A 17,052-nucleotide genomic window follows, 5' to 3' on the forward strand; every position below is an offset into this window, starting at 1 on the left:
ACCGCGCTCTGAACCACGTGTGTAATCTGTCCAATGGAATGGCGAGACGTCATAGGCAGGTGACGTCACCGACTGGGAAGCATAAAAGCACGTGCAGTGGAACCGGCTTTTGTTTTTTGTCATTCAGCAACCACCTCTCTGTCTGTGTGTATTGTCATCTCATGTTGTGAGTCTTATTTAGTGTTTTTTGTCTCGTATAACACATTATAAGCTCCACTATAAACATGTCAAAGAGTGCTCAGAAGACAAAGCACTTGGGCGACAGCAGATCACATTTCAGACCGTGTGTTACCCCTTGCTGACGCTACATCACTGCGGGGGATACTCACATTCTGTGTGTGGTCTGCTTGGGATCAAGTCACGCAGAGTCGGCTCTCGAGAGAGCACATTGTGAGCATCTCTCGCTGCGTGTACTTCGCTCCCGGAAAGCTCTCTTTCGCGAGGGAGCCTTCGCCAGCGTTCCCTGCGGTGCTGGTCCTGCTGCCGCCGAGGCGGAGCGGCGGCTGCGCTCGTGGGGTTCGCAGGTGGATCTGCTAGAGGGAATGGAGACGGGCTAGTCCCTATCTCCTTCCCCGCCTATCAGACCCAGCGGCCTGTGGTTTCTTCCCCCCAGGGAGGCGACTCGACGCTTCTCCTATCTTCCTCCGAGGAGGTTGATTTGGAGAGCGTCGATGAGGTTTCGCACCCTCAGTCGCCCCAGTATGAGGAGCTCGTGGACGTGGTTACTCGTGCGGTGGCCAAGTTAAACATCAGCTGGCCCGCCTAGAAACCGGCCGAACCGCAGAAAAACAAGTTAGATGAGTATAATTGATGACATATAATTATGCCCTTTCTTGTGCTCAGGGTAATGTTAATCAATTTAATGTTTTGAGGTTATTTGTTTCTTCATTATATCCAATAAATCATATTTGTAGTGTTGTTGGGTTACCATCTGATGTCCAATGAAAATTCTAGGTCCTGAGGCAAAAGCAGATGAGAATCACTGTTTTACATAATCTTATTTCAGACTTTTTTATTGTTCTCCCACTAAGCACTTAAATTTGAGTGATAGTGTCTGTTATACCAGAGCTGTTCTGCGCTGAGCTGTGACCCACACAACAGTTTGGCTTGGCATGGTGTTTGTCCCTGTGGGCACGTAATCCCTCCCACAGCAGGTTCAGTTGTACTTCAGATTAACGCTAACATTGAGGATGTGCCCTGCTGTGGAAGAGCAAACTGACAACGGTAGCACGAAGTGAAGATGGGGTGAAGTGATGAGCCAATTATGTTGTTTAAACTTGTCTGTCTAGAGCCAATTTACACTGCATAGAAGCTGCATCAGTGGCAAAAGTTGCACATAAATATATTTACCCAACAGTCACAGTGTATCACACACTTGAATGTTGATTATTGATTTGTTTGCACAGTGGACTGAATACATGACAGTGGCAGTGGAAGGACACATTAGGAGTCTTTGCCAGTCCAGCTACTTTCCTGTGAAGGGCAGGTTTTAGAGTTGACTGACACAGTCGGTTCCCTCAGTGTTTACTGTTCATAGGGTTGGGAATCAAAAATCAATTCCAGTTCCAGAATCAGATACATAAGGTCAGGAATCGGATGCTTGTTGTAAAATTGAAATGTCAATTCCACCTATCAATTCCTGTGTGCACATCTTTTTTTCTTTCTTTCTTTTTTTTAGCTGGCGAAAAGGGGCTGTTACAAAAGTATTTGTCTTTGAATCATTCATTCAAGAGATTAATTCAAAAATACTGATTTTATTAATGAAACAAGTAAATCTTGAGTGAGTCATTGAATAATTCCATTCATAAATGCCATGAAATTGTGTTGTCTAATATTTTTTTTTTTTCTTCAGAATTGTGCGAGAACAACAACCTGCATTATAAAAAAGTCAGAATTTATCCAGAAACATTCAGCTGTATTTTGCACACAAACAGCTTTTATTCAAGTCCACTTTTATGCAGCCGACTGATTTTATTCTTGGTATTCAGTAGCAATTAAATGTTTTGCAAAAAGAGGCACAAAAAACATATGTTTGATATCTATGTGTTTGACTTCATTTTTTTTTTTTTTTTACCACATTGGAATCGAAATCTGAGAATTGGTAAGAATCAGAATCAATAAGAAGAATCTAAGAAACTCCCAGAAGGCTGTCAGGTTGTGTGGCCTACTTTAAAACCAGAGGCCTGTAGCTATGTGCAGAGCTCAAAATACTTGCTAAAATACTGAAAATGCATCTCAAGTAGAATCAGTGGATTCCTGAAAGGATCATTCATATTACATAAATTACAAAAAAATCTGTATGGCAGGTTTCCTTTTTACAAAGGTCAGCTTTGTATTTTTTCGGTAGACCCCTACTTTAAAGATAAACTGCAAAGCTATGTGGATAAGCATGTGATATTACAGCTGTAGTTTGTCAAACACAATACATTCAAAAATTCAAAGGATGGTCTGTGGATGTATGACAAAGCTTAATCAGCCAGATCTCTTCCTTGAGTTTGCTCTCTTTTCTTGGGTTTCCTAGGAATGTATAATGAAACAGGGCTTGGCTTTAACGAACAAGTGACTATGAAATCAAGAACTGAAAGGGTGTAGTAGAAACAGTTTTTGACAACTTTTCGAAATGGAAATTATGGCTATAGGGCTTCCACAACTACTGGTCTGCAAGAGCGGTTGACTTGTCGGCTAGTCATTGTTTACCTTATATAAATTACTCTCTTCTTGCAGTATAAGTGATCTCTGCTGTCGTTTCTGCACTGATGAAGAGGTTGTGTGAGAGCAGGGTCCATATCTCCATTACCATTTGTATTGTCAGCAGAGGTGGGTAGAGTACCCAAAAACTGTACTCAAGTAAAAGTAAAAGTACTTCTAGAAATATTTACTCAAGTAAAAGTAAAAGTAATAGTCTGAATAGTTACTTGAGTAAGAGTAAAAAAGTACCGGATAAAAAAACTACTCAAGTAGTTAGTTACTAGTTACTTTGGATCATATAGGTACTGAATATAGTCTATTTTTATTTAGATAGATTACATTTATGTAATGTGTATGTGTATACACACACACAGACACACACACACACACACACACACACTGCCGTTCAAAATATATATATATATATATATATATATATATATATATATATATATATATATATATATTTTAATGTAATTTATTTCAGTGATGCAAATCAGAATTTTGATCAGCCTTTATCCCAGTCTTCAGAGTCACATAATCCTTCAGAAATCATGTTGATTTATTATCAGTGCTGCTCTTTTTAGCTTTCTATTCATCAAAGAATACTGAACAAAATGTCACAGGTTCCAAAAAATATTACGCAGCAAAACTGTTTCCAACACTGGTAATAAATCGATATATTATAATGATTTCTGAAGGATCATATGACTCCGAAAACTGAATTTGCATCACTGAATTAAATTATATTTTAAAGTCAATTAATTATGTATTATCCTATAACCTCTGACACTGAAACCTCTGAAAACGCCTCACATGACTGCTCTGAACATAACGAAACAAATGCATATTGACGGATCTTCTGTTCTGCAAAATGTAAACAAATGTAGCCTATATTTTTGCAAGCGTAAATATTGTAAAAATATGAATATGAATTGTGTCTAGAACAGGCCGCGCGCCGCTGCGCAGAGCTAACGCGGGTTCCGCGGGTGTTCGTTTCATACTCTGTGACAGCTTATTAATGTATAAATTATACATTGTATTTAATGTAAGGTACATGTACAACAAACTGGTGATGTCATAGTGGTATCGTGGCCTATACCTGTGGAACAGTAGACAGCACACGCGGTGTTCATCTAATAAAGATCTTCATATAGCTCTAGCAAACAAGCCTTTGCAGATGTGCTTTCACCTGACTGTAGATCCAAAGCCACGTCTTCAGCGCTCTTGATGTTCTTAAACTCTCTGTTATCTGAGTGAGAACCGCTTCAGAGACTCAGCGCGTGCGGCAGGGAACTGAACGAATCATTCAAACTGATTCACGAACCGATTCACTGGTTTGCCAACTGGTTTGATAAAGCCTTTAAACAGAATCGACTCAAAAGAATGAATCATTCGCGAATGGGCATCGTTCATAGCCCAGAGAAAAGTAGACGGCGCGTTTGGAATAAACCAAAGCATTTTTAACTTGTATTGCATTAAGATACAGTAACGAGAGGAGAGTCGCCCACAGTAACGAAGTAAAAGTACCGTTTTTTCTCTAAAAATATACTTGAGTAAGAGTAAAAGTACCCATTTTAAAATGTACTCTAAAAGTATTAGTTACCCAAAAAATTTACTCAAGTAAATGTAACGAAGTAAATGTAACTCGTTACTACCCACCTCTGATTGTCAGTCACATATGGTTTCTGCCATAGCATCTGGCCGAGACTTGATTAGTTTTAAGGCGGTTAGGGTTGTGTGTGAATGCTCTAAATGAACTCATCTCCTGGTGTGCGTGCTTTGTGTGTGTAGAGTGCTCCGGGTCCACTTTATTTTCAGTTCTGCGTTATTACAAATTTGCATGGCTGTTACAGGCCAATATATTGATATCAGTGATTGGTGTTCACCTCACACATAAGGTTGGTTGACTGTAAAAAGAAAAGTTCTGTTTACACTATTCTAGTCGTGTTGGAAACTCACTCTGTGTAACAGTTAATTGATTTACATGACAAACATCTGTTTTTTTCTTTGATGTTCCTTTTTTAGTTCATATATATATATATATAGATATATATATATATATATAATACCAGTGCAAGCTCTTTATCTGAATTTAATTAATTTTGCTTTCATTTGTTGTATGCAGCCAAATATGAGAATGTTTGTCTAGAAAAAGTATTATAATTATAGTACAAAACAGTTACAAAATGTGTTTCAAGCTGCTTAATAATTAAATTTCATTGTGTGTCATTTCAAAATGTAACCTATAATGATTTCAAATTGTGCAGGAGGCATTCACAAAGAGGTTTTTATGTAAATGAATGCAAAATTGTTGTATATTTACATATTATAAGGATAAAGTATACCCAACAGATATTTCCAAAGCATGCATACTCCTGAACAAACCACGATTTAAAAATAACATTTTGGTTGCAATTGAATTTGCATGTCTTTACATAAAAGGATTGACTTTGCAGAAAGTACTTAACTTTTGTGTGAACGGTGGTTCACTGTTTTCAGTGAACAATGCCTTTTTACCAGCAAGATAGTACTGAAATTTTGCTTATGTGACTGGACCTTAAGTCTCTAAAAGGTGAAATGATAAGGGGGGGGTTTTCAGTGACTCTTTCTGCAAGTTACATCGTTACACCAATAGGCGGTGACAGGTGAGTGTCTTTACGGGTGAGTCAGCAAATCATTTTATTTAAGGATTTGTTCAGAAATACTGACTCATTCTGAGACAAAGCAAATGAGTGTCACCCAGTGTTGCTCAGTGTTCAGCGGTTCTGCTTTGCTTTGTGGACCAAAAACAGATAAAGTAAATGGCAATTTGAAAATTGAGTTTTTGGGGCATTTCTTAGATTTCGTTTTTTTTAGTCCATTAAACTTAAATATAATAACAATTGCACATGCAAAATAAGTTGTGGTGGTGTTTCAGCATGTCTGTGACTATCAGCGGCCATATTTCTTTATTGTGTAACTATATATTGGCCGGTCTTATTTTGCTAGTACTACATTAACAAAAACTAAAATAAATCACACATATAAACAAATAATACTAAGATAACACTAAAGAAGATTGTTTCTATCTCTCTCTTTCTCTATGAATCTGTTCCTCTCTCTCTTTTGTTCTATCTCAGATTAACCTACAGAGGAGGATGCGGGTCACAGGAGTGATAACCCAAGGAGCCAAGCGCATCGGGAGCCCAGAATATGTTAAGTCGTACAAAGTAGCCTACAGTGATGACGGAAAGACCTGGAGGACGTACAAAGTCAAGGGCACGGACGAAGATATAGTGAGACATTTTTTTAATTAGCGAAAAAGAGCCACATCAGTCACTCAGCATGTGCTTTTGCTTCTCCCTCAGCCTTTTCAGGCTGTATTCTGAGGGGATTGATGAGAGCTGTCGGGGCCTCAGATGACATACAGCGTCCATCATCTCTGACGCCATCGCTTTTACTGTTAGAGAGTGTCCAGATTTCTTCTAATGACTTTGAGTAGTTGCTATTTTGATTGTTTCAGGCACTGTTTTGTTATTAGGGAAATTTTTCATTAAAAATAGTATTATAGTATTGTATATTCTTGTTCTAAACAAAAGTGATAATGGCTAAGCCTAACCCTAAATATTTGCATACTAAATTGTGATCAGTATTTTCTTTTAAATCTATTTTGCATACTTGTTATTGGTTCTATTTTTTTATTATTATTATTATTTGTTCAGAACCTAAGCTTATTTAAAACTTAAAAGACTTTCTTTTTTTTTTTTTTGCTATCTTGCAAGTAGTGATATTTCCTTCGAGAAATGCAAATCTAGTCCAGTTTAATCTAGTGTTGACCTTTTTACCTCAAACATTTTTCACAAATGACTTAGATTTGGTGTAAGTAAATACTCTTTTTATTAAAAACCAGTATAATAAATTGGGGCGAGTGTAATGGTGCAGCGTTGACCTCTCTCGTTTTGTGAAATCTCCTCACATTCTCCCTCCAGATCTTCCGTGGGAATATTGATAACAACACTCCATTTGCCAACTCCTTCACCCCTCCTATCGAGGCTCAGTATGTGAGGATCTACCCGCAGGTGTGCAGGAGACACTGCACTCTTCGCATGGAGCTCCTGGGTTGTGAGCTCACGGGTGAGTCACCTCAATAGACAGCATACATCATTCTGAGAGCACGTCCAAAGGCGACTTTAAAAGTGTGTTATACCTGTGAAACATTGTCCAGACTGTCAATAAAGCACAGCACAACATGGTTGAAGCCAGTTTTTCCATTTCTCCTAGTCAGTTCAGTGGATTTATTTTATACAGCTCAACAATAAAGATTGTTTTATTCCCCTTGTTGGTCAGATTGTGTCAATAGTTACTATATGATACATTTATTATTCTTGCTTCAATTTGTTAGATGAAGCTAAACACAAGTCACAGATAACCTGTATTCCTTGCAAAAAAGAAACTAACCAGCGTACATTATTGTGTAACAGCATGTAAATTGGTTTTAGTGTAATACGGTTTTAGGCTAATGACATGCCTTTGAATTCTTCAGGGTGTTCGGAGCCTATGGGGATGAAGTCTGGCCACATTCAGGACTACCAAATCACAGCCTCCAGCATCTTCAGAACTCTTAACATGGACATGTTCACCTGGGAACCTGGGAAAGCAAGACTGGATAAACAAGGCAAGGTCAATGCCTGGACATCTGGACACAGTGACCAGTCCCAGTGGCTGCAGGTAGGGCTTATTATAAATGGCCTAATATGCTTAAGAACAAACTACTATTATTGTGACTGTTATTGGTTGTGTATGATTAAATGTAAAGTTGAAATGTGCTGTAATAAAATGATAACTGCAGAGGTACACAGAGGTGTACATTAAACAATATTCAGTTTTCAGATGATCCCTAACACATAACCTCATCAAAGATCAAAGCTTTGTTGTGATTCCTACTGTTTAGCTCCTAGAATCAAAGTTTCACTGAAATCCCAGTTATCCCTTTTCCCTAGAGCCTCTCGCTCCCTTGCTCGCTCACTCACTGTTCATTAATGTAACCGATCACCTTACCTCAGGCTTCAGGCAAGAGCTATTTGCCATCATTCAAGGCAAGCATTTTAATACCACTTTCATCACTTCATATTCAAACATATTTCACTTTAAGACTGGCTGTAATCTTTATAATCTACTAATTTGACATAATGAAATGTTTAATGTTAAAAGTATTACGAAAGAAAAAATAAATAGTTAAATGTACTATAGAAATTTCAAACCATTACTTGACTAAAATATTATACTCTTATATACAGTTGGGCCAAAAAACGTATTTAGTCAGCCACCAATTGTGCAAGTTCTCCCACTTAAAAAGATGAGAGGCCTGTAATTTTCATCATAGGTACACTTCAACTATGAGAAACAGAATGGGGGGAAAGAACCCAGGAAATCTCCATACTTTATTATATACCCTTTGTTGGCAATGACAGAGGTCAAACGTTTTCTGTAAGTCTTCACAAGGTTTTCACACACTGTTGCTGGTATTTTGGCCCATTCCTCCATGCAGATCTCCTGTAGAGCATTGATGTTTTGGGGCTGTCGCTGGGCAACACAGACTTTCAACTCCCTCCAAAGATTTTCTATGGGGTTGAGATCTGGAGACTGGCTAGGCCACTCCAGGACCTTGAAATGCTTCTTACGAAGCCACTCCTTCGTTGCCCGGGCGGTGTATTTGGGATCATTGTCATACTGAAAGACCCAGCCACGTTTCATCTTCAATGCCCTTGCTGTTGGAAGGAGGTTTTCACTCAGAATCTCAAGATACATGGCCCCATTCATTCTTTCCTTTACACGGATCAGTCGTCCTGGTCCCTTTGCAGAAAAACAGCCCCAAAGCATGATGTTGCCACCCCCATGCTTCACAGTAGGTACGGTGTTCTTTGGATGCAGCTCAGCATTCTTTCTCCTCCAAACACGACGAGTTGAGTTTTTACCAAAAAGTTATATTTTGGTTTCATCTGACCGTATGACATTCTCCCAATCCTCTTCTGGATCATCCAAATGCTCTCTAGCAAACTTCAGACGGGCCCGGACATGTACTTTCTTAAGCAGGGGGACACGTCTGGCACTGCAGGATTTGAGTCCCTGGCGGCGTAGTGTGTTACTGATGGTAGCCTTTGTTACTTTGGTCCCAGCTCTCTGCAGGTCATTCACTAGGTCCCCCCGTGTGGTTCTGGGAGTTTTGCTCACCGTTCTTGTGATCATGTTGACCCCACGGGGTGAGATCTTGCGTGGAGCCCCAGATCGAGGGAGATTATCAGTGGTCTTGTATGTCTTCCATTTTCTAATAATTGCTCCCACAGTTGATTTCTTCACACCAAGCTGCTTGCCTATTGCAGATTCAGTCTTCCCAGCCTGGTGCAGGTCTACAATTTTGTTTCTGGTGTCCTTCGACAGCTCTTTGGTCTTGGCCATAGTGGAGTTTGGAGTGTGACTGTTTGAGGTTGTGGACAGGTGTCTTTTATACTGATAACGAGTTCAAACAGGTGCCATTAATACAGGTAACGAGTGGAGGACAGAGGAGCCTCTTAAAGAAAAAGTTACAGGTCTGTGACAGCCAGAAATCTTGCTTGTTTGTAGGTGACCAAATACTTATTTTACCGAGGAATTTACCAATTAATTCATAAAAAATCCTACAATGTGATTTCCTGGATTCTTTCCCCCCATTCTGTCTCTCATAGTTGAAGTGTACCTATGATGAAAATTACAGGCCTCTCTCATCTTTTTAAGTGGGAGAACTTGCACAATTGATGGATGACTAAATACTTTTTGCCCAACTGTACATTATAACTTACTAGCAGCATTCCATTCCAGAGAGAGAGGGGGAGCGATTGTGCGCAAGAGAGTAGAGTGTAATGGCAGGATTTACCCATCACTTAAACACAACCTGTTAGAACCATCAGAGAATCACATCACCTTAATTAAGAGGGGTCGAAGCCTAGAAGCGCATCTAAATAGTTAACAAGTGGTTACTTACACTGGTTTGTTGATGCTGAGTAAAGTGTCCTGCTGCATGTATAATGCGTAGATTCCTGATGAATTCCTTTAGAAGTGAAAGCTTCGTCATTCCAGCCATGGGTTGATTGGTCCGAAGTGAATCTACAAAGTTACTGGACTTAAAACTGCCAGAAGCTCAGACTCCCCCCCGAAAGGGGAGTCGTGAGATTTCCAAGGTGATATGTGAAGAGTGATATGTGATATAAGAGAAGACCTCGCCTTTTGGGTGTGGGAGACGTTTTATTTGGTTTCCCTGTAACACCCATTTTGGTTAGTTTGACCAAAAACAGGGCACATAGTTTCAGCGGGAAAGTGTTTCTTTGTCCCACTTGACACCTCATTTGCATGTTTTATGACTGTTCTGCTCATTCAGTGTAATTCTTCCCACAGTACAGTAAAAATAGTATGATGCATTTGAGAAATGAAGAGCAGATCATTTTGATATCAAGAAAGAGACATCTAAAAGATATTAAACCAGAGATACATTCATACACCTGAATATGAATGTTTAGAGCTTACTAATACGAATAACGAGTGGTCACTAGGCTAATATAATAAGGAAACATACAAACAACACGTGCCTATACCAGATACCTTTGTAACTGATTAATTATGGTCTAAATAAAGGAAATGTCTCTATGCGTGTGTGTTATGTGTATTGTAATCGTGGAGGTAGTCCACTGGTCAGCCAGGCCGTTGGTGTCTGGTATCGAGGGTCATTTAGTTTTCTGGAATGTGTTTGAAGTCCGATGGAGAGAAAATATAGTAGTCTGTTTAGCATTTTTTTGACAGTGGGGGGCAACCATTGGCAATTTAGCACCCATATAAAGGTCGAATGTGGGGCCAGGTCTGAGAATTATATGCAAATGTCAAAAAGCTAAAAGGGGTCTCTTAAGACATAAAGTCCCAACTACCATCAAAGATCATAAGCAGATGTTACACATCACATCTGAATACGTTTCTAGCTCATTAGGTGTTAAAAGTGATTAATATCCTGAGATTACTGAATAAATGCTCCAGTGCAATCACAGAAATTGAGCGAATGGGAGACACTTTTCATTTCAAACGTCGGTTGCCATGGTGAACTTTGAGCTTCTGCAGTGGTTGCCCCAATGGAATAATCAATACCAGTGGCATCACAGAATGACTTTAGGCTTAATAGATTAATGGAATTAATCAAGCTTAATGACAAATTAAGTATTCTAATAAATCAAGACAATTGCAGTGCTGAAGAAGCAAGAATTACCTCTCAAACTGCAGTAACGTCAGAGATGTTTTGACCAAACAGAGCACATCTCAAGGATCTGCCATTGATGTGCTAAATCACACTGCATCAAAATCATCAGGTTGTCAGTGTCTCAGTTGCGTTTAGGTGCACGTTTCGATTGGAAGTCATTTATTTGTATGTCTATAGATTTTGGTGAAAACAAAGCTGCTGTTACTCGCAGCCCTTTATTGGGAACGTTTTTTAATGATCTTTGTACTTTCAGTCTGTTAAACAGTTTGGTCTCTGTATGCTGACATGTTCAGTCAAGCAGACATTTTACATGCCGCAAGCACACGTCAATATTGACTAAGACTCCAAGTGAAAAGTTAATTTGCCCACATGCATTAGGCTGGCTTAGGAACTTGATGCAAATAAACTCTTATATTGCCGGGCGGTTTGTTTTAGCGAATTAAAATACAGGCAGGAGTCACAAAAAACATTATCTTTTACATCTGTCGCAAAGTTTCCCTCCATTAACCAATCAAAAAACAAATCATGCTGCTTTTCCAGGGACTTCTAAGGTCAAACAAACCACTCACATTAAAATGCATATAAATCCCATTGACAGGTTTTGGAGATGTTTGAATGTACCAATTACTCCCCAGCCTTTCACATTCACTGAAAGTCAGCATTTTTTTCTTTGTTTGGACATACTCCACAGCAAAAAGGCCTCTTGAAGTTTCTGTTGATTGCTTCCAAACATGCTGAGTCGACCAAGAGACAGCGAGGAGACGCCCATCCTCCTCCTCTTACATCTGTCTAGCCTGCCTGGGTCTATGGCTTTTCTCCCCTTGAATTTTAAAAAATAGCCTTTTCAACTCTTTCCTCTCCCTCCTCTTTGTGTGTAATGAATCGATTTAGTGTCCTCATTTGTGGTTTCCTGTGTCTTCACCAGTACTCAAACAGAGATGTGACCGCAGTCCCTCAGAGAGAGTTTTTAGACTTCATCGGGCAGCCATGAGAAAGACCAATTACATTCATTATGGATCTAAAGTCTGCTAATTACGGACTGTATGCATTGACAGTTTGAGAAATCTTAGCCATGGTTTTCTTCAGTAAAGATTAGGACTATAATTTATTGGAAATTTTATCCAAGTCAGCATTTCTCCAACCGGGGTCCGTCTCAAATAGCCAGGGGGTCCGTGGAAAATTTCTGAATTGAGAACAAAAATCTTTCTGCAAAGCCTTGACAAGCAATATGATAGAGAGCAACCAAGACGGTTCGCTTTTCCAGCAGCCTGGCTTCTGGAAGGATTTTTCCCATTCATTTTCTCCATATAGGCATTTCAAAACATTTTTCAGTAATCTTGAACCAACCCATGGCTCCAAAATGAATCACGTTACACCATCAAAGTTTAAGCACAGACAAATTTGAACAGAATCTGGAAAATATAACGGTACAAGATTGGTGTACGTATTGTTGACTATTAATATAATCAAATCCGCAAAAATGATACAATATAAAACTACTGATTAAAGCTTATTTATGTGTTTAGTTATTTAGTCATGGTAGCCCAGCCATCAGTCTCTCAGGGTTAGATTTAGGGCCTCTATTTAAAAGCATTTATAACCTTCAGTGGCCTGTTATCTCTGTCTCAAGCTCGTCTTATTATTAAGGCCACATTTATCATTTCCCTCTAGAGGGGTCTTTCTTTTCAATAGAAATACTTCATACTAACATATATGTAAAAAAGCATGACTTCATATGTTAATTATAGCTTAAAAGTGTCATTTCACAGACAGTTTGCAAAATAATTTATTTAATTTTTAAGTCAAGTATGAATATGTTAACGTCATGTAAGTTTTGTTAGAGGTCACATATGTATTTTGAATTATTCCCTTTGTACTGCAGCCTCACAAGAATTTGACTTTGTTTTTCATTTGGCCTGAGATTATTTTAGGTTAATTCTTACATCAGATGATTACAATATAGGAGACATTGTTAGACATTATACCATTCAAAAGTTAGGGGTCACTAAGATTTTTTATTATTATTAGTAACTTTAAAGTATTTAAATTGATGAATTGATCAGACTCTTACATTATTCCAAAAAAAAAAAAAAAAATTGATTTCAAATAAATGTTGTTCTTTTAAACATTCTATTTCTCAAAGATTCCAGAAAATAAATAAATAACTCCAGTCTTCAGTGTGACATGATCCTTCAGAAACCATAATATGCTGATCTGCTGCTCAAGAAATGTCTTATTATGAGCAATGTTGAAAACAGCTGCTTTATATATATATAACTTTAGGACAGTAGTATACATATCAGTGTGAGCAGAGGAAATACTGCTCATTTAAACTGCCTTGTCTGTGGTTAACTCTTTTTCAGACATTTGTAGTCAGCTGCACTTCTGACATTTTAAAGAGCTAATTCAAATGTTTGAATCACAGTGGATGTGTGATGCTGTTCAGTCAGAGTAAAGTATAACAAATCACATTAGTCTGCTGCATCCTTTACAATCACACACTCTAAAACAGCATGTTAGAAGGGACATGTCACTGTGCAAATTATGCACAGCACACATTTTGTTTGCAACGATATCTGATTTACATGATTCCTTTAGGAAATTAGGTGCTAAAACAGCACAGTCTGCATGTGCAAATATACACAGTAATCAGTGAGCCTAATTTATTTTTAGTTCATCTCTTAATCAGGGAATTTAATGTACCTCCACCTTGTTTGAGAATTACAAACCTTTCAGCTTTCCCATTTCTTTCCTGGCAACTGACCAACCTGTTGGATTGCTCTGTGTACTGGCTTGTCTCCTCTGTTTCTGCCGCAGACAGTGTTTTAGGATTAGAAACAAAGTCACTGTATTCTAAGTGAGCAAGTTTTATACTCTGCTTGATATTTGCTGTCTGTGAGGTTATGAGAGTGCATGAGGTAAATATTAACCCAACAATTTACTTTCCTGGATTTGTTATAATATTTATTCATAAACTAGAAACTTTTTTCATGGGTATATAATGATGGAATTAATTTTATAATTGCTTGTGTATACAGTAAGTCCTCATTGTCATTTTGATAAGTCTCCTTCATCCTAGAAGTGTATGAGTGCTGTACTATTTTTTACATTTGTTCTGAATTTCAATTGCATTACTGTAATATTAACTTTTTAGACTGATCAGACAGATTCTCAAACACGGTGCTCTGAAATGCATAAATAAGCTTTACAGTGGCAGGGATGGGATTGAGATTAGAATCTCTCTCCGTTTTGGAGGATGCTTGAAGATGAGTTGGTAAAATCTTCTGAAGAAAACAGTGAATATGTTTGGTTCCAGCTGGCAGAGGCTTATTAGTTAATTTTGCACATTAACAGGCTAACCGCATAACACAGAGAGCCTGCCAGAGTGCACTTGGCTCTTTTTATAACTTCCTTATTACAGAATCATTGCAGCAGTGCAAGCATATGCTAAAGTTATGCTGACCCTGCTAGTGCAGTAACAGTTACTACAAAAACCACAAAAGAAACCACAGACAAGAACCATGTTAGCTCTGTTTTTATTATTATTTAAAAGACTTTAGACACCGACCTGTTAATTTGTTAATTTTCTTGCAAATTAAAAGTATTAGCTTTACCTCTACTGTATATTAGATATGTTAGAAATAATTAGGGCTGTCAAAGTTAATTGCATGTGTCATTGCATGCAATTAATTGTGTATTCAGTTGCTGCATTTATGCATACTGTAACTGTTTCATTCTATTCTGTCTGATTTCTAGTCTGATCTGATTCGTCGTGCACTTGAAAAGATCTCCTTGTTCAGTATGTATGTAACAATTCTAATAGTAAAGACCCAGTTTAGTAGTAAATGATGGAGAAAGGGCTGTTTATTGGCTTATATATTTAGAATGTTAATATTAGTTTAGTATCAAATTCTGACTGGATGTTTAAACAATATAAAGGCCAGCGACAGTGTGAAAGAAGCATGACTTATTTTTTTCTCAAAGCTTAAAACTACTGTGCACTGTCACTCATAGACATTTTGTGAACAAATTTAGTTTAAGTGAAGTATGTTCAAGTAAGGAATATCATTTAATATTAGTTTAAAAATGTATTATTTAGTGGTTGGCACATATAGTATTTTAAATGTTCCCTTTAGGTTGCAGCCTCGCAACATTTGGCATTTACTTTAACTAAAATAACTATGTCAGATCTGGCAGAGGACCTTGTTTGCTCTGGTGTGACATATAATAAGTTAACAGTTTGCTGAAAATGGCTCATAATTATTTAATTACACAATATGATGGCTGCTTTAGTATTTTTTTTTAATGCAGTTAGTTTTAAAATACATGAAATTTGCATAAACAGATATTTGTTATATTTAATAAATAATGTTTGCATACGACCTATGATGATTGCTTGTGAATATGCAGAATTATTTTGTGGTTTATTTTGCTAATCATGTCAGAGTTGCTTTACATCACATGAAATATAACCTTCAAACTGTTTAGCTGCTGGTGCAAAAAAATCACCTCCTGAAGACCTGTTTCTGAATCTCAAAAATAAAGCTATTTGCAGGTTCTGACACTCTTTTTAATCAGATAGTCATGTGTCTTTTCAGTTAATTATCTCCTCTGTCTTGATAAATATGCATGTTGCTCAGCATTCAATTAAGAGCATCTCCGGCCAACAACTATAGGAGAACTTCTAAAGATGCCATGTTCTCTGATTAACATGTGCTCTGGCTGAATAAGGTTCTCATTACAAAGCAGCAGTGAAAGAGCAGTGGACTTGCTATTTAATACATCTCCCAGTGCTTTGCATATATCACTGTAGATGTCATTAAAGCAAACCTTTTTAAGTGAAGTAAGTGAAGTGACATTCAGCCAAGTATGGTGACCCATACTCGGAATTCGTGCTCTGCATTTAACCCATCCAACGTGCACACACACAGCAGTGAACACACACACACACACCGTGAACATACACCCGGAGCAGTGGGCAGCCATTTTATGCTGCAGCGCCCGGGGAGCAGTTGGGGGTTCGGTGCCTTGCTCAAGGGCACCTCAGTCGTGGTATTGAGGGTGGAGAGAGCGCTGGACATTCACTCCCCCCACCTACAATTCCTGCCGGCCGGAGACTCGAACCCGCAACCTTCGGATTACAAGTCCGACTCTCTAACCATTAGGCCACGACTTCCACGACTTTTTTGGGTAGGATAAGACCGCTTATAATGGTGAGATGCCTTTAAGGGTCTTAATTTGCTGATCTTTAATGAGAAAAAGGCAAATTATTCACAGCCATCTTATAATCATTCATTGTATACAGTGTCATTATGTGTAGGGCATTCAGGGTTTTTGTTGTGTGTTACACTGTAGGCAATATTACAGTTGTCTTGGATGAAACCGAAACTTCCTGATGGTGTGTTTACAATGCGATGAATTTAGCACAGCAGAGCAGGCATTTTCAATGATTTCCTGTGGAAGCCAAGCTTCAACCTCGCATGGTGAATTGTGATCAGAAGAAGCATGGAAGGTGGCCAAGAGCGTCCAAAGGTTGAGAAGTGCCCAACTTTATGCAAATGTAAAGTGAAAAACGATGCTATTTGGCAGCCAATCGCTGTGAGAAGCAGGTAGTTTGTAGTTTTATTGAAATAGTTTGTTTTTGAAACACATCACACACACATATATACAGTCATGGCCAAAGATATCGGCACCCTTGGTAAATATGATCAAAGAAGGCTGTGAAAATTAATCTGCATTGCTAATCCTTTTGATCTTTCATTTAAAAAATTCACAAAAAACTAACCTTTCATTGGATAATACGAATTTAAAATGGGGGGGAAATATCATTATGAAATAAATGTATTTTTTTTCTCAAATACACTTTGGACACAATTATTGGCACCCCTAGAAATTCTTATGAGTAAAATATTTTCTGAAGTATATTCCCATTCATATTCACAATTTTAAGCACTCCAGGGTGATTATGAACATGAAATTATCCAGCCATGGCTTCCTGTTTCACAGGAATATAAATAGGAGGGAAAGCAAAGCCCAAATTCCCTTAATCAGCCATCACAATGAGAAGTGTCAAATAATATATTTCTGATGTGCAGCAAAAGATAATT

The 17,052-nt window shown here is 38.1% G+C and overlaps 1 protein-coding gene across 2 annotated transcripts in view; it reads left to right on the top strand.

Moving 5' to 3' along the window:
- LOC306870094 (EGF-like repeat and discoidin I-like domain-containing protein 3) overlaps positions 1 to 17,052 on the top strand; it is a 220,377-nt gene that overhangs the window by 174,566 nt on the left and 28,759 nt on the right. For both annotated transcript variants that reach the window (XM_079417163.1, XM_079417164.1), the window contains 3 exons: positions 5,811 to 5,966; positions 6,660 to 6,804; positions 7,214 to 7,398. In XM_079417163.1, coding sequence (XP_079273289.1) covers positions 5,811 to 5,966; positions 6,660 to 6,804; positions 7,214 to 7,398 — 486 coding nt within the window. The remainder of the gene's footprint in view (positions 1 to 5,810; positions 5,967 to 6,659; positions 6,805 to 7,213; positions 7,399 to 17,052) is intronic.

The sequence above is a fragment of the Barbus barbus genome (genome assembly GCF_936440315.1).
Source record: "Barbus barbus genome assembly, chromosome: 5".
NCBI lineage: Eukaryota > Metazoa > Chordata > Actinopteri > Cypriniformes > Cyprinidae > Barbus > Barbus barbus.